The sequence below is a fragment of the Myzus persicae genome, unplaced genomic scaffold, assembly GCF_001856785.1.
Source record: "Myzus persicae strain clone G006 unplaced genomic scaffold, MPER_G0061.0, whole genome shotgun sequence".
In the NCBI taxonomy this organism is placed as follows: domain Eukaryota; kingdom Metazoa; phylum Arthropoda; class Insecta; order Hemiptera; family Aphididae; genus Myzus; species Myzus persicae.
In genome coordinates, this window is record NW_019101267.1 from 303,210 (window position 1) to 330,912 (window position 27,703).

General features: G+C 27.3%; 3 protein-coding genes across 4 annotated transcripts; 2 read left to right on the top strand and 1 right to left on the bottom strand.

Moving 5' to 3' along the window:
• Positions 1-4,587: 4,587 nt before the first annotated feature.
• LOC111028475 (mesoderm induction early response protein 1-like) lies at positions 4,588-18,481 on the bottom strand. 2 transcript variants are annotated; one of them, XM_022307131.1, is made up of 2 exons: positions 18,135-18,481; positions 4,588-5,918 (listed from the first exon to the last, which is right to left on the bottom strand). In XM_022307131.1, exon 2 carries the CDS (start codon positions 5,898-5,900, stop codon positions 5,154-5,156), a length of 747 nt encoding a protein of 248 aa, XP_022162823.1. In that variant the 5' UTR covers positions 5,901-5,918; positions 18,135-18,481; the 3' UTR covers positions 4,588-5,153. The 2 variants fall into 2 exon arrangements, with proteins under 2 accessions (XP_022162823.1, XP_022162822.1); XM_022307130.1 differs by lacking the exon at positions 18,135-18,481 and adding an exon at positions 6,012-6,319 and having other exon boundaries at positions 4,589-5,918.
• On the top strand, positions 8,059-9,984 carry LOC111028476 (gamma-secretase subunit PEN-2). Its single transcript, XM_022307132.1, has 2 exons — positions 8,059-8,458; positions 9,310-9,984. Exons 1-2 carry the CDS (start codon positions 8,455-8,457, stop codon positions 9,738-9,740), a joined length of 435 nt encoding a protein of 144 aa, XP_022162824.1. The 5' UTR covers positions 8,059-8,454; the 3' UTR covers positions 9,741-9,984.
• Positions 12,272-26,442, top strand: LOC111028480. The gene is made up of 18 exons (XM_022307135.1): positions 12,272-12,398; positions 12,890-13,097; positions 13,154-13,295; positions 13,388-13,509; positions 13,583-13,760; positions 13,847-13,997; positions 14,362-14,525; positions 14,662-15,018; positions 16,114-16,154; positions 17,081-17,112; positions 18,575-18,685; positions 24,610-24,814; positions 24,907-25,048; positions 25,112-25,233; positions 25,384-25,561; positions 25,625-25,775; positions 25,838-26,001; positions 26,074-26,442. Exons 1-18 carry the CDS (start codon positions 12,389-12,391, stop codon positions 26,437-26,439), a joined length of 2,844 nt encoding a protein of 947 aa, XP_022162827.1. The 5' UTR covers positions 12,272-12,388; the 3' UTR covers positions 26,440-26,442.
• Positions 26,443-27,703: the final 1,261 nt, after the last annotated feature.

The following is a 27,703-nucleotide window of genomic DNA, read 5'->3' on the forward strand; positions in this document are numbered from 1 at the left end:
TTTTAACATTAAAAGTCCTGCATTCGAGGTATTACAAACACTGCTATACTGTTTTTGGGGAGGGTTTTATTTTATATTTTGTCTAAGTCACTTGTGATAAAATACCTATAGTCCTGCTCACAAAAAGTGAACGTCCAAAGCCAATGGATTTTAGATTCTCAGCAAAGCGATGAATGTATTGATTTTACAATGATATATTTTTATTCGTGCATGTGTAAACGATAGCAAATTGAAATAATGCTTCAATTTTCAACATCTGTATCTTTTCCGGTGGAACTGTGGAAGTGTATATTATTGGTGCATTTGGGAAGTCAAAATTTAAAATTCCCAAAAGTTTTCAAAGGCGTGGAGAAAAACAGATAAAAAATTAAGTAAAAATGGTAATTAATTGGTTAAAATGGTTTAAGACAAAATCGATTTTAATTTTTGGTTTAACTCTAAAATAAATAATTGTGTATAAATTAAACTTTTACTGAATGTATTTATATTAGCATTTTTATACGCTATACAATTTTAAAAATATTTTCTCTCATATTGAGCTATTAATAGGCATATGACATTTTGGATTATTATAATATAATACTTTTTTTTAAAATTAATGTCGATAAAAATATTTTCGCTTTGTCAAAAAGATTCAAAATAAATTTTTTTATGTGCATCTGAATTTCAAATTTTGACAAAGTACTTAAAAATCATGAAAATTTCCAAATTATTTTGAGTTAAAATTTCATGAAACATTTTTTTTACATCAAAGATTTGAAAAATTAATTCAAGATTTCTCGTAAGTTTGTCTATTTTTATCGAAAAAAAGTCTACTGGAAAGTTAAATTCAATTTTATAAGGGTTTAAAGTTCAAATTTTTACAACATTGGATATTCACTCGATTTATCATTGGACGATTTTCTTATTTTGTTGTAATTAAAAAACGAATAACCGTAATACTTTAAATGTACACAAAATAATATTGTTTTATCATTTCCTATACTTGAGAAAATGTTCAAAATATTTTATGTTCAAACCATATTATTTGAAGCTGAAAAAAATAACAAAATGGAATGATTTTGGTTAATTGTGAATATGTAATAAAATTCAACTCCTAAAATATATGTTATTTGCTACCGCACAGTTTTATTTAACTCCCATCCCCCAAAAAATAATATACTCTAATAATTACCAATTAATATAATTACTGAAATACCTATGCAATAAACTGTACATACTGTCAAATTTAATAACTATAAAATCCAAAAAATGTACATAAATTAATTTTTCTTTTTTTTTTTGGTTCCTAAAATGCATTTGTCCGTGCTGCCCTTCCTTTTTTTCTTTAATTTAACCTTATTCATTTTTTGAACCCTGATAACTAGCATGCACCCTCTCATGAATAATTCCTTGATAAATAAATTATTGTAGATAATGTTATGGCTTTGTGCTCCTCTTCCCTTTGCACTGTTCATATTATAATTGTGGATAATATCCATGGCTTTTTACAATTTGGTTTTTAAATTTACTCTAATTATTGGTAAAAATAATTCATACATACAAAAAAATATTTGATTTCTAGTTCTCGAAACAAAATCCTTACATGAGCATATCAGGATACCGATTTAAAAAAATACTTTCTTAGTGCATCCTTACATTCTCCTGGTACTGGACCACTGCGGCACCATGAAAGTCTTAAGTCTATAGCGTATTAATCTTACCATATAGTTTTGACTGACTATACATTGTATATCATTATATCAAAGATGTCGCTTGCGACCAAATTATGAAACTAACAACTGCACGTTGCTCCGACCGTCAGAGATGCCGAGGGCGACCAAATGATGCTGCTGCTGTCTACACGATTCCGCGTATGACTACGATACCGCGGTAGACTAAATTATGCATTGATGCTGTGGCCAACTTTTTAATACCGCGGCTGATTACAAGAGGATGTGACCTACTGTACATTGTAATCAGTGTAGAAGCATTCAATCAACCATAATTTATAAAATAAAAATATTATATTGTAATAGAACATTCCATTTTTTATTTTTGTTCTTGAATTAGTTTGTAGCAGTTCTCCATACTTCGCTATAGTTGCTTAATGCTTTCAGGTCATTTTTTGTTTTATTCATATTATCCTTCATGATTTGTGTCATATACTCTGCCCTTGGTCTTCCTATTTTATTGTATAAAATGATGTATTCCAACATCTTCAATTATTGATTTTAGTACGCTTCCATGCCTTAAAGTCTGTCCTATCATTTGATCTTTTCTGGGCTGATAAATAGGCTCAAATAAGGGCGGGGGGTGTCTAAGACTCCATTCAAAAAAAATGTCTACAGCCTCCCTAAACATTTCCTACATCCTTTTTAAGCTTATCCAATATTATTATATAATATTGCTTCGCCCCCCTCCAAAAATCTCAAATTCTATTTGTGCATATGGACGAATACACTTTGCATAACTGTTTTTTCTTTTACTTTATCTAGTACCTCTTAATTTTTCAGTGGTCACCCTCTTGGTAAAGGGAATCTTTAGCATTTTCCTGAAGCACCACATCTCAAAGGCTTCCAGTTCCGACCAATTTTATTTACTTTTGAGTTGTCCTGGTTTTACATCTAAAAAGTGCCACACTCCATACTATGTATCTAAAACCTAATCATGTAAGCTTTTAGGAATTTCTTTCTTACCACCAATCTAATGCTATGAATAGTCAGTAGGTATTAAGGTATACAGCTTTTATCTAGGAAAACTCTTTTTGCCTATGCTATCTTACACATTATATTCATTTTGCTTCGTTTATCCTGTTACATTGCTATATTTGATTATCCTAAGTATTTAAACATAACTAAAATAATGTACTTGTTTCACTTGTCTATTGTCTACTATATTTATATTGAGGCTCACATCAGACGAGATAAGTTTTACTGCATATCATAATTTTTGTTTCCTTTTTGTTCAATTGCATTTCATAATTATTTATTTTATATTCTGTCTATTGATTATTTCTATTGCTTAATAGGGTATTTAGTAGATCTTCTGTTTTTCCTTGCAGAACACTATGTGGTTCTCAAATCTTCGGGCAGTAACAGACAACCATTTTTTCTCCTAATAAGATTTATAGATACATGATACATATTAATCTGTGGTCATGATGTGTGGACAATGGATATGGCCCATGCAAAATTGCAAACATATAAAAACACATTTCAAATGCATTAATGAATGCTTTTTCTAAAATATTATTCTTCAAAATTGTTTTTTTCACATAGAAAAAATATGAAAATCCCCAAATTTTAAATGAAAAGTACCCATAATTGATACTTTACCCTTATGTAAGGTATATACAAACCAATTGTTACAAGGAAGACATTTTCCAACAAATATTCAAAATATTTAACCCCGTAAATTTTCCAGATGTCGAATGCTCTTATGTTAATATGAGTTATTTTATGAAATATTTGTCGAGTATGAACTTAAGGTCTAAGAAGACAGTGACATTGTAAGTTATTTTGAGTTAAGTAGATATTATCATTTTAAATTAAGCTAAAATGACAAAAATAAATTGAAATATTATGCCGAGTTATAATTTAAGGTACTTTTAAAAAAATATTTCAATGGAAATTTAAATGTTGAGCGTTGGTAAAAATAGAATAATTCAAAAAAACATTCCATTCATCACTATGATAAAATCTATTAAACAAAAACTATAAACTATAAATGGATTAACATCAGTTTAAATCAAACTTATATAAAAAATAAATAAAAATAAAAGTATGTACTGTGTCGTAAAATAATTCATAAAAAATATAGAAGACAAAATTGTACATGTACAATTGGCTTTACAAATTGTTGTTGTTGTTTAATTTACAATATGTTACAATCATATTTCTTTATAGTTAAATAAAATACATAATAAAAAAATATACATTAGACAAGTATAATAGAAAAAATTACATATTCAAATTAACACAGGTAAAGAATTAAGAAATGAAAATAGGAATCCAGAAAGCATAATATTTAATTAAATTATGTTTACATTTTGCAAAAATAATATCAGTCAACATAGATTAAATGCCTAGTACTCTTTAGCTAAAAAAAATTGTTTGTTCCTGTATAAATATGATTTCTATTGTAACCAAAAATATAATACTTACAATTTGTTATTTAATAACAAAATGCTGACATCTCACAATAAATTATGTAAGTAGTATTTCTTAAAGTTTTAATCATTTTACCTGCAAACTATACTTTTACAGTTAAACAATCAGTAATTTATCTAATATTAATAAAAGAATAAAATATTTTTTCCTACAATCTATTTGTACAAAATTATAATTTAAGATTAAACATAATAATCATGTTTAGAATTGTAAAACGCTCCACTAACAAAAAACTATTTTAATATGAAAGCATAACATACAAAAATAATAATTAAGATGCCATTAAGTGTAAAGTGTACTTTTAAGAACTGATATAAGTTAAATATAAAGTAAATTTCTTCACCAATTAAATTTTACAATTAGTATTATTTAAAAAGAAATTAAATAAATACATAATATATAAATTAGATATAGGTACATCTAAGGTAATTAATAAATCATATATTAAAATCATTTATGGATATTTATCTTTAACTGTTATTTAAAAAAATATTAATTACCGTACCATTTATACAATAAAACTGGCATATCAAAACGTTTAGTAAATGTGTACTATATAATTAGTTACATTATTAGTTAAAATTCCTCAATATTAACTAAACAAATTAGTTAATAATCAGAATGAATATTGCTTACTTTTCTATTAAAAACAATAGGAAATATTCTAACTGTATTCTATTCATTTAGGGTAATATTCAAACTAATTAATGCATCAGAAACAAATTATAATTTTTCAATTATGTTGGATTTACCCTGTTAGGTATTTTTTACTTATAATTGCCTTTCATGTGCTCATTACTAAGACGTCTTAAAAACACTATTCCAGGTAACATTTTAACACATCAACATTAAATATTACATAATAATTTGGAAAATATAATATTAATAATACTTGATAGAAATGTAGTACATCCTCACCTTAAAAGTTACAGTAAATGGTTAGAGGAACGTCTTATTTATACTTAAATTTATTAACATAATAACTAATTTTTAACAAACCCTTTAGTTATCCACAAGAGTGACATGCACACCTGATGTTTCCATCCGTTGTAACCGTTTTGGATCACAGTAAATTAAACAATTTCCAACTTGATTTGTCTTTTGATTAAGTACAGAGTTTTCTCCGTCTTCATAAAATGTAATACCGGGTTGAAGAGCATATTTTTTCTTTTCAAGTCGTTCTTTGCTAGCAAACACATCATGTCTTTCTGTTTTTTTCCATAAATAATAAAAATGAACAAGTTCACCAACTGTTCTTGTAGTAACCCTGTGCTGCTGAATCAGATAGAAGTTTTTATTAAAGCAGCGAATACCATTTTCAAAATTTTTGCATTCTTCTTCTGACCACACCATCATGGCTCTTCGACCAAACATTTGATCATTTAATGAAACTCGGCGTAATGCTTCCTCAGTATTAAACCCACATTGCAAAAGTAAAAATAAAGCATTTTCATCATCTCGTACATGCTTACCTTTCGGTAATATATTTGAACCGTGGGAAATTTGATGAATATGATGTAGGTAGTCAGCAATAACTGCATCAGTTGTATTATGAGGATCCCAGAGAAGTTTATCAACGTTTTGGTATGGTGGATCATCTCCATACTTGGACAATCCATCAGGAATTTGTGCTTGATAATCGCTCCCAACCATTATTGTTTTCTTCTTCACTTCATCAAAATCACTGCCATCACTATCATCAGTAGGATCAGAATAATCAGGGCGATCGTTTGTTACTCGCTTGGACATAATTATAAGATTTCAAATCTAAAAAATGTATAATATATTTGTTAATTATGTACATTGTATTTAGTCTAAAATATATTTGAAATGTTACTACAATTATCTAATTTTACATACAATTACTATTTAGTATTATTTTAAGAGAAAGCTTCTTTTTTGAAGTACATTCAATAGTAGTTATTAAATTAATATCCTCTTCAAAAAAATTAGGATTGAAAATAAAAATAATAAATTATTAGTAAATCGTAACTTTGAAGTCTTAAGTATCAATTAACTCAAATAACCGAACACTGAAATACTAAACTCAGAACTATCCAACCTATATTAATTATTAATTATTATAAATCATAATGTGAAAAATGGAAAATGGAACTAATAAGTAACAACTATCATAGTATTGACGAATGACGAAAAATGAAGTATGAACTAATTTTATTGTTTATAAACAATACAATGCAATGTTACCAAATTTCTGGTCCCTGATAAACATATGTTTTTTTGTCGTCGATTTATATTCAATTTTGATAAAATTATTTCATGGAATAATAAAAAAATGTAATTATTATCCAAACTCCATGACAAAATAAATCAATTATGAATAATATTTCACAGAAATACAGAATAGATAATACCTAATTAATAATATTATAAAATAAAGGCCACCAGCCTGCTATTGCACCAATCATCATACATAAACAAACAAACATTTTGCGTAACAAATTTGAAATTTCGATTCCGAATTCCTACCGAAAGTCAAAATACTCTCGAACCGTCGTAGAATTTTACAATTTTACAACAATATTATTATATCTGTATATACTGCCTAGATATGTATCTAACTGCAACCTCTCCGTCACGATACTGCCCCCAAGCCCCCAACGGCCCCAACTCAAGGTGTAGGTGCAACTGCTCCGAAGTCGCTTATAGTGGATACTCGATTCTTCTCAAACCTCGGTAGCAACTTGGTTTATAAACAGTAGTACGGTACCAAAAAAGTATCATTCGATCGATTTAACACTTCGATACGAGAGAAGAGGTAGCTCAATAGGGGGAACGGATAAAAAGTCTCTGGGCAAAAAAAGTTCATAAGATGGTTGAAATAAATAGGTAGGTACAATTTAGAACATTTAAAAACTTATGTAAACACTGTATAATATGTTAATTGTGTGCGAAAAATATCATCTTACAGCCCTTCAGTTCAGCCCTTACAGTATTATTTTTTTATTCGATTATGGACAGCGCCATACGGTGACGTCAGGTATAGTCGTATAGAATGTAGCATTGATCATAGAATAGTCTACTCTATAAACAATGGTATTTAGTATATTGCAGTCACGATTTAAGATATATAATATATAATATAATATATATTTAAGTATATCTTAAATCGTGATTGCAGTAGGTACAGATACAGTCATACAAAATACGTATGTAGGCAGAGTACGCCAACAGTGATTTTAAATAGTTAAAGGTTTTAAACAGTTTTAATTTTTCCAAAAATGGAAATTTTATAGCATTCATACATAGATTTTTTATAATTTTTTAACATTTTTTTTCTATTCTATATATATTTTCCTGATTATTTTTTAATAATATTATGGACTATGATTTAATGACATATTTTTTTAAAAAATATATAACAATTAGCTATTTCTTTTTTTTTTAATCTATCAGTTTTGTATTTATTAGTTATTATCTATAGAAAACAGACTTTTTTCCCTAAGAATTTTTTCGGGACTTTTTTCCTACCATCGCTCAATAGTACTAAAGGACAAATACTTTAAATGTATTTCTAAGGCTTTAGTTTGTACTCTTTTTATGTGTTGTATAGCAACGTAACAAAAGTAACGAGTTTCCTACGACCTACTTTATTTTATTAAAAGGATTTCCAAGTAACGAAAATGTAATGGAAATTACTTTTGATAATTTAGATTTCTATAATCTACTAATATCGATTGCGAATTGAAAAAATAATAATACTATGAAATATATCGAATGCGGGTATTAACTATTAAGTATACCCACAGACTATGTATTTTCGTATAGTCAGCTGTGGCTAGTTACCAATATAATATTAAACATTTAATTTTAACACGATATAATTCAGTGTCCAATGATTTTTGTGTGTCCACTTGCACCGTAAATTAATAATTATGTGTAATGTTAATTAAATGTATTACTATATCAGGTACTGAGGTACTTAACACTTAACGAAGATTATAAACCTAGAACAACGATGTAGAACTGTAGAAGATATTTCTATTCTCTTATTTTTCTTTCTCAACAATTCGAGTACTGAAGATCACTACAGGAGTACCTATCAACTATTAAGTAAACAGAACTAAAAAATCAAACTAAAATTGAAAATAGATAAGGTTTTTGTACTTATTTTGATAACATGATTGAATGTATTATGTTATTTTTCACGGCAGCTTGGTTGATTGTTATTCTAATTTAATTGAATAATTAATCGTACAAAACCAAATTAATTTTTACAGCTCTAGTCAATACTCTCTATAAATTATATGTATTAATATATTTTGTGACTACATTAGAAATAATGGGTAAGAATGATTTGTTTTTATTTTGCAATGTTCTAAGGTATTTATTCTAGACTATAGACTTATAGTATTAAGGTTGCAATAAAAAATTACCAATAATAATGATGTATTAGTTAATTTTGAAATACTCATTACTGAAAGTATGAGAAAATTAAATAGTAACATAGAAACAGTGGTGAATTTAATAATCTTTTAGGTATGCTGACGTGGCCCTTCTCCTAATATATATGTATTATGGGGGTAGAGATGGATTTAATTATCATTAATAAAACCAAATTAAAACCATCGTTTGGAAAATTAAGTAAAACATAACAATTTACAACATATTTTATAATACTTTCATTCATAATAGTATGTAAATTCTTTTTTAGTACTTACTACTTACCTAGTCCACCTAGGTACTTTCTTGTTGACTTGTAAAATACATAGACACGCCATACAAGCCACAATATTTCAAACACAGACTGGACAAATAAAAAATAATATATTGATTATTAACAAAATTTTTGGCTATTGTTATTGTTACCCTTCGAACAAGACAGGCTCCTAATTTTCCAAAGAGCTTAATGTGTTAAATTTAGTATTATACTATTATCAAAAACTGTTTTCTACAATGCACATACCACTTACTACTTGTGGTATGTATATTTTGTTTGATACCTTTATAGAATTATGAAAGATAAAAGGGAAACAACATTTTATGTTAATCCATCTTACTTACCTAATTTTGAGAAGATCAATTTATTATTTATTCTGTGGTATCAATTTGTTAAAAAATGTAATTTATGGTTTTTGTATTGTTTATAATTCCACATATTGTAATGATAATTAATCACATCACAATTTAATTTTAGATGTGTCATCAAACCCAACAACTTCTCAAGCAAATGAAACTGAAAATCAGTATCCAGAAGTAAGAGTTCGTCAAAATCCACATATTCATAATGTGCGTGATGGAAATCAAACTGAACATAGACCACCCCATAATTGGAGAACAAGTATTAAAAAGGATGAAAAGCTGAATATCTGTCGTATATATTATATCGCAGGGTTTTTCTTGTTGCCGTTTTTTTGGTTGGTAAATTTTGTATGGCATTATAATGATGCTTATCTAGCTGAACCATTCGAAGAACAGCCTCAATTTAAACGTTATGTTTTAAGATCTGGTATTGGCTTTATTTTCTGGTCTGTGTTAATTATTGGTTGGGTGTTTTACTTTCAAACGCAAAGGAATTATTATAACTGGGACTATTTAACATTCAATTTCCCTACTGGATCTGCTTAATTTGTGGAAGTAAACTATTCTCCATTACTTAAGTATTTTAATTTTATACCTAATGATTAATAACTATTAATATAAAAAATAAAAAATAATGTTGGTATGACTTGCATGACAAAAAATATTATTAATTTTTAATTACATACCTGTTAAAATTGTAGATCAAGTATTGTTGTTACTTATTGTAAATTGTATGTAATTATAACTTATGATTTGTATCTTAAATAAAAAATATATTGAATTCAATGCATACAACTTGGTTCTTATTTATTCAGTCAATTTTATTTTCACCTATTTAAGTAAAATTCATATTAAGGTTCTGTACATGTATAATTGTCATACTGCTTTATCTCTGCTGTATGTATTAGGATACAAATATTGAAGTATAAACTTTTGGCCAAAAGTCAAAAGATATTAAACTTTAATGTTAATTATAAATTCAGTTTTTAAAACATTTTTTGTTATTGATTACAATTAAAATATGAGTCAATTTGTAGTAAACCTTGTATAGGTATTTAAATATACCAATACTAATCAAAAACATATTATGTGATTAAAAATTTAGATTATTTTTATAATATTGCGTTATTACAATGTACACTAGTGAAAATATTTAATGTGATGTTACTTTTAATTGAAAAATTGGTTGTATTATTAAAAGGATTTTGATGTTATTATTATAGTTATTTATTTATTTATTTATTAACTTTAAATTAATTTCTAGTTTATTTACTTTTAGTAAATTAATTTTTTATTTTGATATAATATCTGACAGAATAATTTAGGATAACAATGTGATTGATTATAAATAACACTATAGGGTGTAAAAGAACAATTTGTCTAGATCTATAAAACTCTGACTGGCTATAGTATGACCCGGTTTACTATTGATAAATGGTGATTATAGAGTCTAATGTCCAATTAAATAATGTATTGCTTAAAACTCATTAAATTATTTTTTATTATTATTATAAATTGAAAAAATCATTATTTCATAAATTGAAAAAAATCATTATTTCATAAACTGTAATACAGTGTTTCGATATTTAACCAGATATATAATAATAATACAAATTTATTTTTGTATGTATATAATTTATCAATTACCAAAACTGATTAAAAAAAAATACTACGCAATACAATTCATACAGTAAATAATTATATTATAAAGTCTAATAAATTTATAATCTTCCAAATCAAAGCAGTTATATTGTTACATAATGTATATGTAAAGTAATCTATAATAACAATGATTTTAAAAGATCAAAAAATACAGAGTTATGTTATTACTTATAACTTTTGACAATAGCCAAAAGTTTTAAGAGTTGAATACATTTAGGTTCATTAAGAATTAAATAGTTGTAATAATTTATTTATTCATTCAATCTTCAACTAACAGATACAATTTGTAATGTAAAACATGTGGTTATTATTTTAATAATGTTTAAATAATTCATACAATAACTTAAAATTTGCTGAATTTCACAAACATTATCAAAATTCTTATAGTAGACTATTTAAATTGTATTAAATGTTTGGTTTGTATAATACTAATTATACCTTAAAGATAAAATAATATAAAAAAGTTTTCATAGTACAAATCCTATCAATTACTAATAAAATATAAATATACTAATTATCGATTTATGACTAATAAAGTAATAACTGCATAATATTATACTATATTTTAGAAAATTGTTATAATGTGTTTATTAGGTTCATATGTTATTATTATAGTTGCGTATCAACTTTGATCAATACATTTTCAATGTTCTCTTAGTGACTATTTATCGTTTTCAATGTTTAAACCACTTATTTTTTAAACTGTGTTTTTTCTAGATCACTTTGAACAATTATTCAATATTTCATATGTATTTACAAAAAATTATATTTCATCTTTTTACATTTAGCATAACATGCATCAAATACTTTGGTATTGAAAATAAAAATCACTAGTTTTATACATTTAAAATTGTAATCTAAAAATAAAAACGAGTGCTTAATAAAATATAATCTAAACTATTTTTGAGATTTAAATTATAAGTAAATTAACATTTGAATTGCATTAAAAATAAAAGTAGTAAAGTTTAAACTATAAATCTCTTTGATATTATGATATACATAAACAATTAAATATAATATAATTTATTTAGAATATTACATTTTATTAAGGAACTTATTTGTTTTGAGATTATTCCAATGAGAATAAGTTGAATAGGTAACCACAGAAAATCAAATTTGTAGAAAATAATTATCTAAATGGAATTACGTATTGTAAATTATGCTTATGAATAATATTATTTTGTGCGTAATAATATTTACAGAATTTATCAATCAATTTCATCAATTAGTTAACTGATGTCGGATGTATATAAGTATGTAATATTATGTTATGTAGGCACGAGTACCTATAATAGCTGTTGATCAATGGTCAAGAAACTGATCACGTGATTGTTAATAGGTACTAATATGATGAAATGGAAGTACTAAAATAATAATAGCTGATCAATACAGTTAAAATAAGTGGGGTGTACACTGTACAGTTTTCTATAAAAACACAAAACTAAAAGAGATTGAAACACAAAGTACCTAGATATTGTTGCACTTGCTGAACAATTTTTATCGTGAAATTCTTGCTTACCTAACTTAAAACAATGTGTCTTGGTGAGTAATTTTTCATTTATTAGTTGTTTTTATATTCTTAGCTATATGTTTATATAATGATAATTAGGGTTTGACTTTTGTTGCATTTGCATTTATTTATGTATTTATTTCCTGGAATGCTTGACATGATGCTTTCCAATTCCAAGTTACAAATGTGTTTCAAATATACACTAGAAAACTTTTTTGGTGAATTTCTTACATTTTTCAAGATTTTTGACATTTAGAAGTACATTTTTAAACTATTATTTAGACATTATTTATTTTTTCACCTATTTCTAGTATCTAATATTCCAAAAAAAAAAAAATGTACCAAAATATAAATCAACCAATATCTTTTTACATTATACAAAATTTCAAGAATGGACGCTCATTACCATTATCATTATATACTATACAAATTGTAAATATAGCCTACCTATATAATTTATGGAAAATTATATATTTTATTTTCTACCTCAGTTATTAACATTTGTGCTGAATTTAATTTTAAGCAGAAGGAAATAAAAAATCAGTGGCGATCATTGGCTGTGGAGCAGCTGGATTAGCAGCTCTTAAACACTTTACAGCTGAAGGATCTCCTTTCACGTGTGTGTCATATGAACAGACTGACAACGTTGGTGGCACTTGGGTATACACTGACAGAGTAGGCAAAGATAAATATGGTTTACCAGTTCATTCGAGCATGTACAAAAGTTTAAGGTATTTACGATTTAACAAAAATATATTTTTTTTTCTAAGAAGGATTTTATTTTTAGAACAAATTTGCCTAAAGAAATTATGGAACTTCAAGGATTTCCACATAAAGGTCCTGAAGACAAATCATATGTGGCAGCCAATGAAATGCTAAAATACTTGGAAGACTACGCAGACCATTTTGACTTAATAAAACATATCAAGGTAATAATATTAATGGATATTTATAAAATGAATACTAATATAATATAGTAAATATTTTGTGAGTTATTACTTATTTAATAATCTTGTTATAGTTCCATCATCACGTAAAGGAAATTAGTCCTCTAGAGGGTGATCGTTGGCGTGTGACTGTAATCGACTTGCAAGAAAATAATGTGGAAGTATTGGAATTTGACGGAGTTGTTATTTGTATTGGGTAATTTATACATATACAATTTTTTTAAATTTTATTAAGTATTAACTATTATTAATTTGTCCTAAAATTTCAGTAACTACAGTAATCCAGCAATTCCCGAAGTTCCTGGAATAGAGAAATTTTGTGGAATGAAAATTCATAGCCATGATTACAGAGATTCTTCGATATTTAAGGACAAAAATACTGTGGTGATTGGTTGTGGTCCCTCGGGATTAGATATATCATTTGATATTGCAAAAGTTGCAGAAAAAGTAATCACAATACAATATAAATTAAAATTTTTTTCTTATTTCATTCCAAATATTAGTAAATATTTAAATGATAATATTTATCTTAGGTTTACTTGAGTCACCACAACCAGCGTGTTAAAAACATGAAATTCCCATCAAATATGGTTCAGAAAATTGATATTAAAGAGGTAGTAGAAAACGGAATAGTTTTCCAAGATGGATCTTATGAACAAGTTGATTCGATTTTATATTGCACAGGTAAGCAAATGCTACTTATAAATTAAATAAATAAATAAATATTTTATAGCTACTTAAATTAACTTTAATTATTTTGAATATTTTGTTTTAGAAATATTAAGAAATTGGCCTACTATGGCTATAAAGAAATCTTATGGCCTATTTAGGCACATATCATCAAAATGTTCATGTTTCTATACTGGATTTTCTTCATTTAAATGACCTTTCAAAGGTCTAGAACTAATAAGATATTATTTTTATTTTTTAGTTATTTAATTTTTATTTCTAATCTTAACTTCAATTTAAATTTTAAAATAATTTATATACATTATTTTACTTTCACATTAGTAGTACATTTTCATTTAATTTTTTTTACTTTGAGCAGGATACAACTATAAGTACCCATTCCTGAGCCCAGAATGTGGTATTCGTGTAGAGAACAATCACGTAAAGCCACTTTTCAAGCATATACTAAATATTGAACACCCTACAATGTACTTTATTGGAATTCCAACCAACACTGCTGGTTTCTGTATGATTGATTTACAGGTAATTCTACAATGAGTACAAGCTAAAAACACTTCTAAATTCTAATATTTGTGAATCTTATCGAATAAAATAAAAAAATAGATAAAATGTGTTGTAATATGTTAAACACTTTGGTATAATTGAATTTTATTTACAGGTACAATTTGCCAAAACATTCTTAGAAGGGCGAGTGAAATTACCAAGTAAGGAAGAAATGATTGAGGATACACGCCTAGACGTAGAGTCTAGATTAGCAAGTGGATTACGACCTAAAGAACTACACATGATGGGTCGTAGGTCAAAAGATTATTACGATTCACTAGCATCTTTATCAGGACTGGAATCAGTGTCACCTGTGGTTCTACAAATCTACTTTGATGGAATTGATAGATTCATGTGTGATTTCTCACACTTCAGAGAAGACAAGTACAAATTATTGGATAAAGATCATTATATGGTTAAATTTCCAAATGAAGAAGAACCCATAATGAGGAGACAAGAGATTGTTTTAAATTAAATTTTTTTACTATAGTTTGATAATGGTTTAGTAATAAAAATATTAGGTCTATATGAGTGTAGTGTATACCAATACAATTGGTGTTATACAATTATTAAACTATGTTTTTAAGTTAATTTTGTATTAAATAATCGAACTGATTTGTATTAAATTAAATTTGTATTTGATATTTTGTACTAGTTGTAATTTTGTTTTTATTTTTTTTAATTATATTTATTTTTTTTTACATGTGAAATTATGTTGTTGTTTCATTACACAAGTATCCTGATAACATTTATTAAAAGTATTTTTTATTGAATAATATCTCTCAACGACTACTATATCTCCGCAGTTTATATAAAGATAGTTGTTTGAAAACTTATTTTAAAAACATAGAACAATTATTTATGGATAATAAAAAAAACTGAAATGAAAAAATCTATGGTCACATCTTTTGTTACTTAACAATGAATTATAACCTAGGTAATATTTTTATTTGGTTGAACAAGTAATAATATTACTTAAAAGTGCACCTATATTAAACAATAAATGAATAATAATCATAAAAAAATAAATGTTTTTCTTGATCACCGAATTTTCAGGAGTTTTATATTGCAATATTGTATGTGCAGTGGTCGAAGTGGCTCAAAATGAGTGAAGAGATGCCTTTCATAATTTATATAATTATCATGTATCGCTTGAACAGTCGTACAAAATAAGTGAAGTGATGGAAAACGTGAATTATAAAAAGTTGAGGGATACCATCTCACTATATCTCCTCCCCCACTTCGACCACTGTGTATGTTTACGTTAGAATGGTATAGGTAGGTACCTAATTAGTAATTTATAACATTTTATATTATTTGTATAAATTATATTATAATTACCTATATAGGTTGGGATGTTCAAACTGCGAGACGCGGCTCCAAAGGGCTTGAAATAATAATAGACCTATTATTATTATTTTATGTTAGACGTAAAACATTTTTTTTAATTTCTATGCTTAACTATTATTAAATATGTTGTCTGATATAGTTGATGTATTTATAATATATATTTCTATGGATGATTAAACATTAATACATTATATTTCTATGTCCTTAATAATTTGAGAGCCACCAAAATGAGAAGTCTTGGGAATGTGGGATGAAAACGTTAGTATACCTAGGTGCCTTTGCAGTATAGGTAGTAAACGCCCTTGAGTACCTACCTAACCTACCTCCGGGTTACCTATCAATGTTTATAAATACTACTAACTAGTATAAAATATAAATGGTAGAATGTTCTAGACGCAATGATTGCAAAAGGTCAACTTAAAACGTTAAAAGGTAAATAGATAAGTAGGTACCTATAACTTATAAGGTAGTACCTTTATTTACTTTCATCATTTTGAGTTAGATATTATTTATAACTATAATATAATATATTAAAATGTACAGTAGTTCCTAACTAATTATTTTATTAATTAGTTGTATTCTTGTATTTGTATTTTTTTTTAAATTGATCATTTATAAATACTTTTGATATTAATTTAAATAGGCATAGCCCCCAAGGCTCAATAACGTCTAACAAGTGGAATACTTTACGTTTAACATATTTTTAAAGTAAACATAGAACCCATACTTTAATATGCTCCAAGTCAAGCACTGCGTAATAGTTATACCTATTAGCATTATCATATTTTAACACGTGGTAGCTATAGGTACCACATGTCTGAATCTTTTTTAATATAGGTGAGATTTAAAAGATAATTGGTTGCCGGTGTAAATTAATTTAATCGAGAAGTACCTACCTAAATACATCTAAAAGAAAATGTTAACAATCACGTGATAAAAGTCAAGCCCGTACTGCCGTAATAATGATCAACGCATAGGTCGTCGAATGGATCTAATGTTTTTTTTTACGATAAGTGATTACGTCTATGTACCTATATAGTACAAACCATTTAGGTAGGTAGGAAACTACTCGAAAAAATAAATTGGCTACTTCAAATGATTTTACGTTTTCACCAATTATTCTGTTATTGTATTGTGGATATCCGAACTGACATTATTTATTACACGTGGTAGACATAATACAGGCATTTATCAAAAAAAATAAAGATGAACGCCGGTAAGTTTGAACATTAATCATTTTATTTTATCGTATTTGAGATTAATTACAAACCTATTTAATATACTATGCATGGTTATAGTATAAATTAAAATGCTATTATCTTATACTTTATTTATTCGAATCTCTTATTGATTGTAATTGGAATTTTGTTTTGTACTTCGTACGATTACTAATTATAAGCCTAACAGCTACATTGAGGTCATAGATCGTCAAAGTCATAATAAGGCAGTTAATGGGCAATTGGCATGCAATGTGCATATGATAAGTATAAACTTCATATCATATTATTCAATATTATATAGGTACATAATATATCCATATAGGTATGTAATAGATGATATAGCGGCGTACTACTACTTAATACGAGTTAACAGACATTTTATAATATTTTTAAATGCGTGTCAATGGTCGATGTATATCATTAAGTTATCAACACTCTGGATGTTATAAATTGTACATACGAGCATAGGCGTGCGCACGGGGGCAGCAGAGGCAGCATATGCTGCCCCTGGACTTTATTTGGGGCTACCGGGGCCGGCAAATATTAAATAATGGGCCTCGGTAAAATTATATTTCCACAAATGATTTTTTTTTTTTTTTTTGGTCAAGTATAGATATGAATATTTTATGATTATAGAATTTATCAGTATAAAACTAATAAACCTGTCTACTATAAAAAGTGTACAACTGTTTATCCAAATAAACAAATAATCAATACAACTTTAATTTTGATACCTAATAGCAAAAATAGTAAAACTATGGGCTGGGTTTAATGGTGAATTTGAAGAATGGGCCGAATTAATCTCTTGCTGCCCCTGAAACCGGAGTCTGCGCACGCCTATGCATACGAGTATTCGTTTTTGTTATAATTAATGTGACCAGAAATTTGTCATTTTGTTGTTATTTATTTACATTAATTAAAAAATTTAAAAACAGAAAAAAATATTGTGTTCTAAGTTTAAAAATATAAGGCACTTGTAATTTATAGCTTTCTATAGAAGGTCTCTAGTAATACTTACTTAGATAATATGTGCATCATAATTCGTAGCCTGGTAAATAGGTAATAGTGAATAGCGATTAACATTGGTATTGTTTTGGCGGATAATGATAACCGACGGGTGTTATTGGTATAAACAATAAGCTCAATCGAAACACTCATTTTACTTATTAAAATTATGACGTTAATCTTGGATTCGTCCAAACATTCGTCATTGATTATACCTACGTTGTATTTACTAATTATCTATGACTGTGGGCTGTGGCCTGTGGGTGACTATAGTTACTATACGAATAAATAGAGCAAAAAATTATTAAGTTCCTATGAATGCAATTGAACGTTCGCCAACAATGAAGTTGATTTTTTAAATAGAACCAACAAACGTCGCCATTTCTTACATAGGTACCTACGACTACATTGGACGAATTAAAAAAATGCTTAAAAATTTAAATAATGTTTTAGGACTCGTTCCAATGAACACATACGTCAAAGTTTCAATCGTATCTATATTACGAATTTGTATCAAAAAACACAATTTAACTCAAATACGTGACCGCCATAGTCAAGTACAAGGTAGGCTATGTTTGTTACATTTATCAAGCCACATTGCCACAACATATTATATACAAGAAAATGAAGAAATAATTAACTTAGGAAAGATGAGGGTGTTTATTTTACCTCATATACTCGCTATAGCATCCCTCCCCTTGGCACTATACCTATAAGTTTAAGTAGTTTGACTATATTTACATAGATCTGTATTGGAGTGGATAGTAGATACAAGGAATAGTGAACTTATCACTGTTTATTATTAATCACTTAACGATATACTTATATGGGTACCTACAAATAAACCTACACCCTATAGTAGTCAGTACCTACCTATGCTATTTGAATGAGTAGATATATCTATTTAAGAAACCAATTAATATTTGTTGATTAATAGTGAAAGTCCGTAATGTTAATATACAATAGGTATTATATTATAATATACATAGGTACCTATTATTCCTATCAGCATGGTCGTTGATTATGACATTAATGAGCCATTATTTTTTTTGCTTTTACTTTTTTTTTTACTTGTAGATATTTGGTAGCCAATGGTTTACGGTTCTATGGTAGGACAATGTTTAAAAATTGTATTTATTGTTGCGTGCCAACCTTCAAAGGTACCTATTTATTTATCTAACTTCTGGGCTCTAGCAATACATTTAAATGATCATATTGAAACATTTAATAATGAGCTGTAAACTCTGATGACTATATATAATATATTGTATATTGTATGCTGTCATAATTAGTCCGGGTTCGCACGGAAACTTAGTTTTTGTTTTCAACACAATTTAGATTGTCTCGTCTGTTTTGGGAAAAATTGAGTTTATATTTGTTTTCTTGCCATGTGTGGTCCCGGAATTATAGGTATTTAGGTGTCATTGAATGTTTATTTACAGTATGTTAGACGATTAGTAATCGTTAAACAAATAAGCTTAGGTAGGTAGGCACATCTCTATATTTTGTTGTGATTTTTAAAATACCTATTCACTACTACTTATACTATAATAGTATAGCCTATAAGTAGTTGAATGCACCTTGTTACGAATTCTTTGTAGCATGTTCGAGCTAAGACACCTATAGTAATTATTTACAAATATAGCCATATAGGTAGGTGCTTACAGTAGGTACCTATAATATGGTTATACTCTTATTTTAATTAAAATGTTATTAACTTATTTCGCCGGCCCTGGTTACATTAAGTATACTTACATTTAAAATTATAAACATCGTTGTAATAATAGATGTTTATCGATCAGTAGGTAATAATATAATATAGAAACGAGTAGGAAGTAGACCTAATTATAAATAACGCTCGTAAGACGTAACGTAACGTACCTATTATGAAGATCAGGCTAGATAAATAATGTAATAATACATGAGATATGTTATTGCCGAGATGTATACACCAGCTGGCAGCTATATAACTTATTATTACATCACATCAATTCTTTATCGTCCTAGTGTGTAATATTTGTAGGAATAAATGTATAATGCTATATATTGTATAAACCTAATTAAGTGCATATAATAATTCAAATTTAAAGGTAAACAGAAAATGACCCACGAGGCTTATCCCTGACGTTTCGTCTACGTCAGTACGGCACATATTAAAATAGGTCATTTGCCTGAGAAATATTACTATTGGTTATTACTTATTAATATTATTATCTACTGTTATTAATTATCTGCCATAGGACGTTTGGTGATTTTAGTTTTAACAACCTAAATATTAGTGATATAGCTAGCTAGATAAGTAGAAAGTTCGGAATTTAATGTAATAAAACACATTTAGAATTTAAGTCATTAGTCATCTTTTGCGCATAAACACATCAAACAATAGAATTATAGAAGGTACCTATAAAAATAATATTGAAAAGTTCATAAGCTGTACATCAGTACAACACATATTAAAAAACTTATACATTTGAATTCTTAATTTTAGTTGAACTTGAAAATTAAGCAACCATTGTAACAATTCACATAGTTTACTAAATATAATAAGTAATATCAAATAAGTACCTAACTTACACCAATATAAAAGTAAAAATACATTTGTTTATTCAACTAGGTAAATTTATAATATTAATAAATAAATTATAAATAAAAATAAAAATAAAATATATAATATATAATATATATATAATTATAAATCATTACTATTTTAATAGACAATATAAAATATTATATATTTAAACATATTGCGAAATGTAATAAAAATCTGTCTACTGCAACCGTGTATATAATATAGTCACCTGTAAACGCCAGTCGCTTTGTCTTGCCGTAATATACATTTATATTTAGAAACAGAAATACCTACTACTACTACAGTACTACTCGACAATTGAAAATTAAATATTTGAGTCAAATTTTAAACTTAAAGTTGATAAGCAACTTGAGTTTTTGGGTACTCTTAATCTCTTCCAAATCTATTGTTGACTGGGCAAATTAATATAAATGATGTACGATAATTTGGCATAAGGTAAACAGGTGATATGTCTAACCCAAAAATCGAATGACGCGCAACTGTCAAAAAGGTTCAAAATGAACAATAGTGATTATAATCACTATAGTGATGCACAAACGATGTATGGCCAATGAGGTTTAGTTCACATATTATTATACGACATATATATCCGTATCTGTATGTTTATCTTTTAAGCCCCAAGTAAAATCTTTATTACATTAGTGCATTTTTAAAACTTTTTTTTAAAATTTATAATAACACAAATATTAACTCTTAATTATTTGTAATTCTATTGTATGTAGCTATATATTATTATTTATTTGACTTATTGCAATTTTCATTAATTACTTCTGCGTTAGTTATTAGTTACCTATTTATTAGGATAAAATTCAGAAGTAATTTAACCATAGGACGTTATTGATCTTCATCGACGTACCTATATTGACTGTACGACTTAGGTCTCCGAGTCTTTCAATATGTATTTATTTAATTCATAATATAGGTACTACAAGGCCGAAGATGAGTCACTGAGTCACATATCGTGTTATTGTAGTAATTGATGTATTTAGAAGTTGTTCGTCTTTGAAAAATATAATATATAAGTACATAATCCAATATGTAGGTATTATACACAGCTGGTTATTATTTAAAAACGAAGAACGCATTGAGAAAAAAATAGGTCCTCGCAGAATCAACTTAAATGATATCAAAAAAGTGAAAATTATAAATTTCTATCAAACTAAACAAAATTGACAAACGGGTCTCATTAGGCTATTTTTTGTATAAATGTTTAATATAACTAAAATACAAATTAAAACGTTACAAATAATAGTATATTAATATCTATATAGGTCATAGGCATAGGTAGGCACAATATTGCTGGGACTTCATTATATGCACACCGATGATCACTGTCATATTGAACAGAGTATTAACGTAGGTATATTTAGAATACCTTTTTCGGTTTTCCGTACACATTGAGATCATTAAAAAACATTTTTCAAAAAATATATACTTTTTATCGTTTACAAAATGTTAACATTTTTCGAATGACAGGATACATTTTTAATTTCATATTTCAAGGCAAATTTTTTTTTATGCAGTCGAAGTAATAGGTTGGCAGGGCCATCCCACAGGGGGGTTCTTGGGGTGTCCCATCCTCCAAGCATGCAATATGTATATGTCAGTTGGCACGTTGAGTTGGCGATCAGCAAATAATAATTTTTTTTTTTACAGTTTTTAAATTGTTTTGTAAATACTACAAAGTACAAATATGTCATAATAATTTATAGTAATTTAAAATAATATGAAGTAATATAAGATAATTTTCCGATTGCCAACTGTCTAACACAAATACCTACTAAAGTAATATTTAAGTACCTAACAATGTAGGTATTATATAAAATTTTAACAGTTTACAAATTTGCCTTTACATTCTAATAATCATTGAATTATTTAAAAAATACTATTATGATAACTGATGAGAAACTGTTGTGCGCTGACAAATGTAACTTCTATTTATAGAAGTAATGCGAATATTTTATTCTGTTTCATCTCACTTAGACATCGACTAAATAATACGATTCTAAAATTATTTCCCTTAATTACTTATATTAGATAGTCAGTATTGACAGTATTTACTATTTAAATTGTAATTAATATTGTTATTGAATATTTGGTTATTTTGTAATTAGTGTCATTATTCATTCCTATCATTCCATAATAGTATAATCAATATGCAACAGTGTTCCGAATTTTGTTATTGAAAATATCTTATTCTAATAAACTAGTCAAGATGTGATGAAAATATATATATAAAAGATAGTTAAAAAGAGAACATATAAAATATATATTAAATATTATATATATTTAATATTTTGTAATATGGTGTAAATGATGTCTACTGATTGCTATGTAGGTAGGTAGAAGATAGTAGTTGTCGAGTGATGCGAGAATATTGTTTTAAGTTGGCACAATCATGCATCTCACACCCCTTTATTATTTCGTTCGGGGCGACCCTGTAGGTGAGTGATTAAAGTAATAAAAATATTATTTGTCTTCTGCGTGACGTATTGATTACTGATGTCACGTAGGAAACCCCCCGCCAATAGATAATTAATTAGTAAATACTTTCTACTTTCTAGTTAGGGCCTTAGCGGCAAAGCCAAGGAGGACATTATTAAATAACGAATTCCCATCAATCGATTAATTTGAAATTTTGTTGCAATTTAAAATTACCAAATGTTCAAAATATTTCGCCTCTTTTTGAGGTTTTTATGCTATTGAGGCATGCAATTTTTTACAGTTTATTCTATAGTCAACACGATATGATATAAATACCAAGGTATAATCGGTCAGATCCTTCTGTAAAAACGTAACGTATATACCTACCTAGTAATAATAATTTAATGACAACATTTAATAATATGGGTAAGCAAGTAACTTAGTGACGTGTTGCGCAGACTTGAACTAAATGTGGACCCTATTTGTGATCAAACCATGTTGTTCATATCATTATATTATATGACTAACCGCTATGCCACGGACTTTAAATTAATATTTTTATATTAAGTTGGAATAACTAAAAAAATATATTTAATATACCTATATATAATACATTATTATCTTAAAGTCAGTAGGCTATACTTAGATATTAGAAACTTGAATTAGTTGGATAATACGGTTGCAAATAATATTACCGTCGGGCGTAGAGGCGTAGAACAGTGTTTCTTAACCTGTGTTTCGCGGATCTCACTTAGGGGTTCCGCGAAAGCACTTTATCTACATCATCTATCAATTATACTTTTTTACTTTTTTAAAGATAATTTTCATAGGGGTTCCGCATGAAAACAAAATATTTGATTGGTGTTCTGTGATATCAAAAAGGTTAAGAAATACTGGCGTAGAATACTAAGAACTAGAATATTACACTATATAGAATGTACTAGATAGAATGAATATTATTATTATGATGTACACAGGTAGTTGAGTAGGAGGGATACAACTTAAGAACCTGTTGTTCTATCATTACCACAGAACAATAATTGCTATTATCTCAAGTCTCAATATTATCCGTTACCATTCTTATTATCACAATAACTGAATTCTGTGTTATTACAATATTATAGTTATTACTTATTTCATATTTGTCATTTGTCAATCTTGTCGGGTCGCCACTTGTCACGCCATATCGCTTATTATGGTTTATTATTGGCTTGTTTAAGCTTAACTCAACTTAGTCAATTTTTATAACGTTCTCGAGTGGATAAAACTGATAAAAATCTCATCGTGGGATTTGCAATTTTACTTTCGAGTGGCAATTGTTATTTCGTTTGTTTATTTAAATCAAACTCGCTGTCCGTGATCGTAGGACTTATTCCTATTACCTATACCCTATAATTGTTTTCGGTGACTTTGGCACCTAGCGAATAAAAAAAAAAAACATTACTGCAAATCATAATGTCTATGTGTACTGAAGAAGCGAACAAAAAGACCGTCGGAATCATTGGCTGTGGAGCATCCGGTTTGGCGGCTTTGAAAAATTTTGCAGCCGATGATTCGATGTTCAAATGTGTAGCATTTGAACAGACCGCCAGCATTGGAGGTACATGGGTGTACACAGACGATGTTGACAGAGACCAGTACGGCTTACCAGTTCACTCCAGCATGTACAAAAGCTTGAGGTATATATATGTGAATGGTTTGCTATTGTTTGTTAGGTATCTAACTCATAAAATTATGTACCTTTGTTTCAACATGTTTCCCATACTATTAGGTCAAACTTGCCAAAAGAAATTATGGAGCTAAGTGGATTTCCACATACAGGTGTTGGGGATGCTTGCTACTTTCCAGCTGCATACATACAGAAATATCTGAACGATTTTACTGATCATTTCAATTTAAGACCACATATTAAGGCAAGTCAAATAATACTGTTTATTATATTTATTTCACATTAATATTATGTATTTTATGTATAGTTTCATCATCATGTAGAAAAAGTAAGACCTATCAATAATGGCCAATGGGAATTAAATGTTCTCAACTTGCAACAACAAAGTAAAGAAACTTTCATCTTTGATGCATTGGTGATATGTGTTGGGTGAGTAATATTAGGCAATGGTTTTTGGAACAAATTAATTTTACTGTATAAGTCTGTTCAAATTTAAGGATCTAAGGATTTGTAAATTACATTAAATTATATATTTGTACTGTGATGTGATTTACCTACTTTAACTTGTTCATATTCTAGTAATTATAGCAATCCTGCTATTCCAGATGTTAAGGGTTCCAACATATTCAGTGGAAAAATCATGCATAGTCATAGTTATAGAGATGCAGATTCATTTAAAGGAAACTCAGTATTGGTTATAGGCTGTGGTGCATCTGGCCTAGATATATCATTTGGTGCATCACAAGTAGCAGACAAGGTAACCTTTAAAATCATATTTAAACTTATCTATTATTTATTAATATTTTAAACATAATTTTAGGTTTTCTTGAGTCATCATCAACCTCGACTATTGAATCTGAAAATTCCATCTAATTTTTTCCATAAGACCGATGTTAAAGAAATTGTTGAAGATGGTGTTATTTTTCAAGATGGCTCTTATGAAAAAATTGACACTATAGTATACTGTACAGGTCGGTTAACACTTTAAAAGTATTCATTTTATTCTATGTTATTTATTGATTTTATTTTCTAGGATACACCTATAAATATCCATTTTTAAGTAGCGAATGTGGAATAAAAGTGGAAGATAATGTTATTAAAAATCTATTTAAACACATGATTAATATTGAATACCCAACAATGGGATTTATTGGTGTACCTAGGAACACTACAGGATTTTACTTATTTGATCTTCAGGTTATTTAAAAATACATATTTTTGTGTTATCATTCATAATATAATATTTAATAATATACCTATTATTTTCAGTCCAGAATTTTTAAAAAGATTTTAGAAGGTGGGGTAAAAATGCCTAATAAGGATGAAATGCTTCAAGATACGTATAAAGAAATTGAGGCTCGATTGGCTGGTGGTCAGAGATTAAAGGATCTTCATGCGCTGGGTAAAACTAAGTGGGCCATGGAGTATTATACTTCAGTTTCAAAATTTGCTGGTGTAGAACACCCTCCACCAGTGTTATTGCAAATATATTTTGATGGTATTGGAAGGCTTTCAGAAGATTTTTTGAACTTCAGAGGTGATAAATATCAAATTATTGATAGAGAACATTATAAAGTACAATATTTTGACCAAAATGAACCGATTATTAAAAAACAAATTTTATATTCTTTTTAAAACAATTAAAACAATTAAAATTTTATTATGTTAAATATTTTTTAGAGTTTAAATTTGTTACATTGTTTTTTATAAATGTTATTTATTAAAGGGTACATGGTAAATAAAAGAAATATATTTTGTGTATCATGTTATCTTTAAATGTCTTATAACCTTGTTAAATATTTGTAGGAAACTGTGATTGTCTATTATTTTGTGTTAATATAATATCTATTAAATACTAACTAATACATATCAACTATAAATTATAACCATTTATATGTCAGTTTTAATTAATCTGTTGATAAAAAATTATTGATTTTATAAAATATGTATCCACATTAACTAAGATTATATTTTTATATAGTTATACATATTTACTGTCTTATATTATTGTTACCAAAATGTTTTTTCAATTTTAAACCATTTTAAAATGTATTCATATTTGAATAATATTTCAAACTAATTTACAAAGAATCCCATGCTTGTAGCATTACTTACTATGTATTGCATGAATACCTAAATCGGTAAAAATCCTTACTTATTTTATTTATATATACTTATGAATATTTTAATACTTATAAATTAATCTAAACCAAAATTTGATTAACTTAAAAAAAGTACTTAACTGTAAAACTAAAACCTACATCTCTCTACTTAAATATTTAAATTCTAAATTGAAATGATCATAAATTTCACAAAATATGGTGTTTAAAAATATTGAAATGTCTATTAGTAAGTAACATTTTTTTTACACACAAACATTATTTTTTTTATTCAATTATTTATTACCTAAGGAATTAAATATATTTTAGCATTTTAATTGACTAGGGTTTACTGGATTTATAATTTACATATAAATTCAACATATTTATATTAACTTAACTCACTGAATTACTATTTAATTACTTACAATTTTTTTAATAAATAAGAACATATTATGTAGGTATATATTTAAATATTTATTATTTTTGAGCTCATTGGTAATAGTGGAGTTGTCTAGTTAGCAAAACTGAGTTAGTGCGTTATAAGTTAAAACATCTTATAACAGCTCCGATTTTAGCGGTAGACACTCAACATTTTCAGGTTATTTAAAATTTATAGTACTGGCCACCTGGTACAATCCATACCATAACAATTGTTTGTGAAGATTTTATGTTTTTGATATTTCTGTTTTCATTGAAGGTAAGATTGGAATCACACTTGACTTGGTATGAAGATATTATTATGGTGGGTCTTGTTGAGTTTCAACCTATTTGAACTAGGCTTTACCACACTACCTGGT

Excerpts from the sequence above, each read along its gene's own strand:
- LOC111028475 (XM_022307131.1), bottom strand. The coding sequence starts at position 5,900 with ATGTCCAAGCGAGTAACAAACGATCGCCCTGATTATTCTGATCCTACT.
- LOC111028480 (XM_022307135.1), top strand. Across the intron at positions 13,761-13,846 it reads TTGCAAAAGTTGCAGAAAAA|GTTTACTTGAGTCACCACAA; the intron begins GTAATCACAATA and ends TATTTATCTTAG. Across the intron at positions 25,776-25,837 it reads CACTATAGTATACTGTACAG|GATACACCTATAAATATCCA; the intron begins GTCGGTTAACAC and ends TTTATTTTCTAG.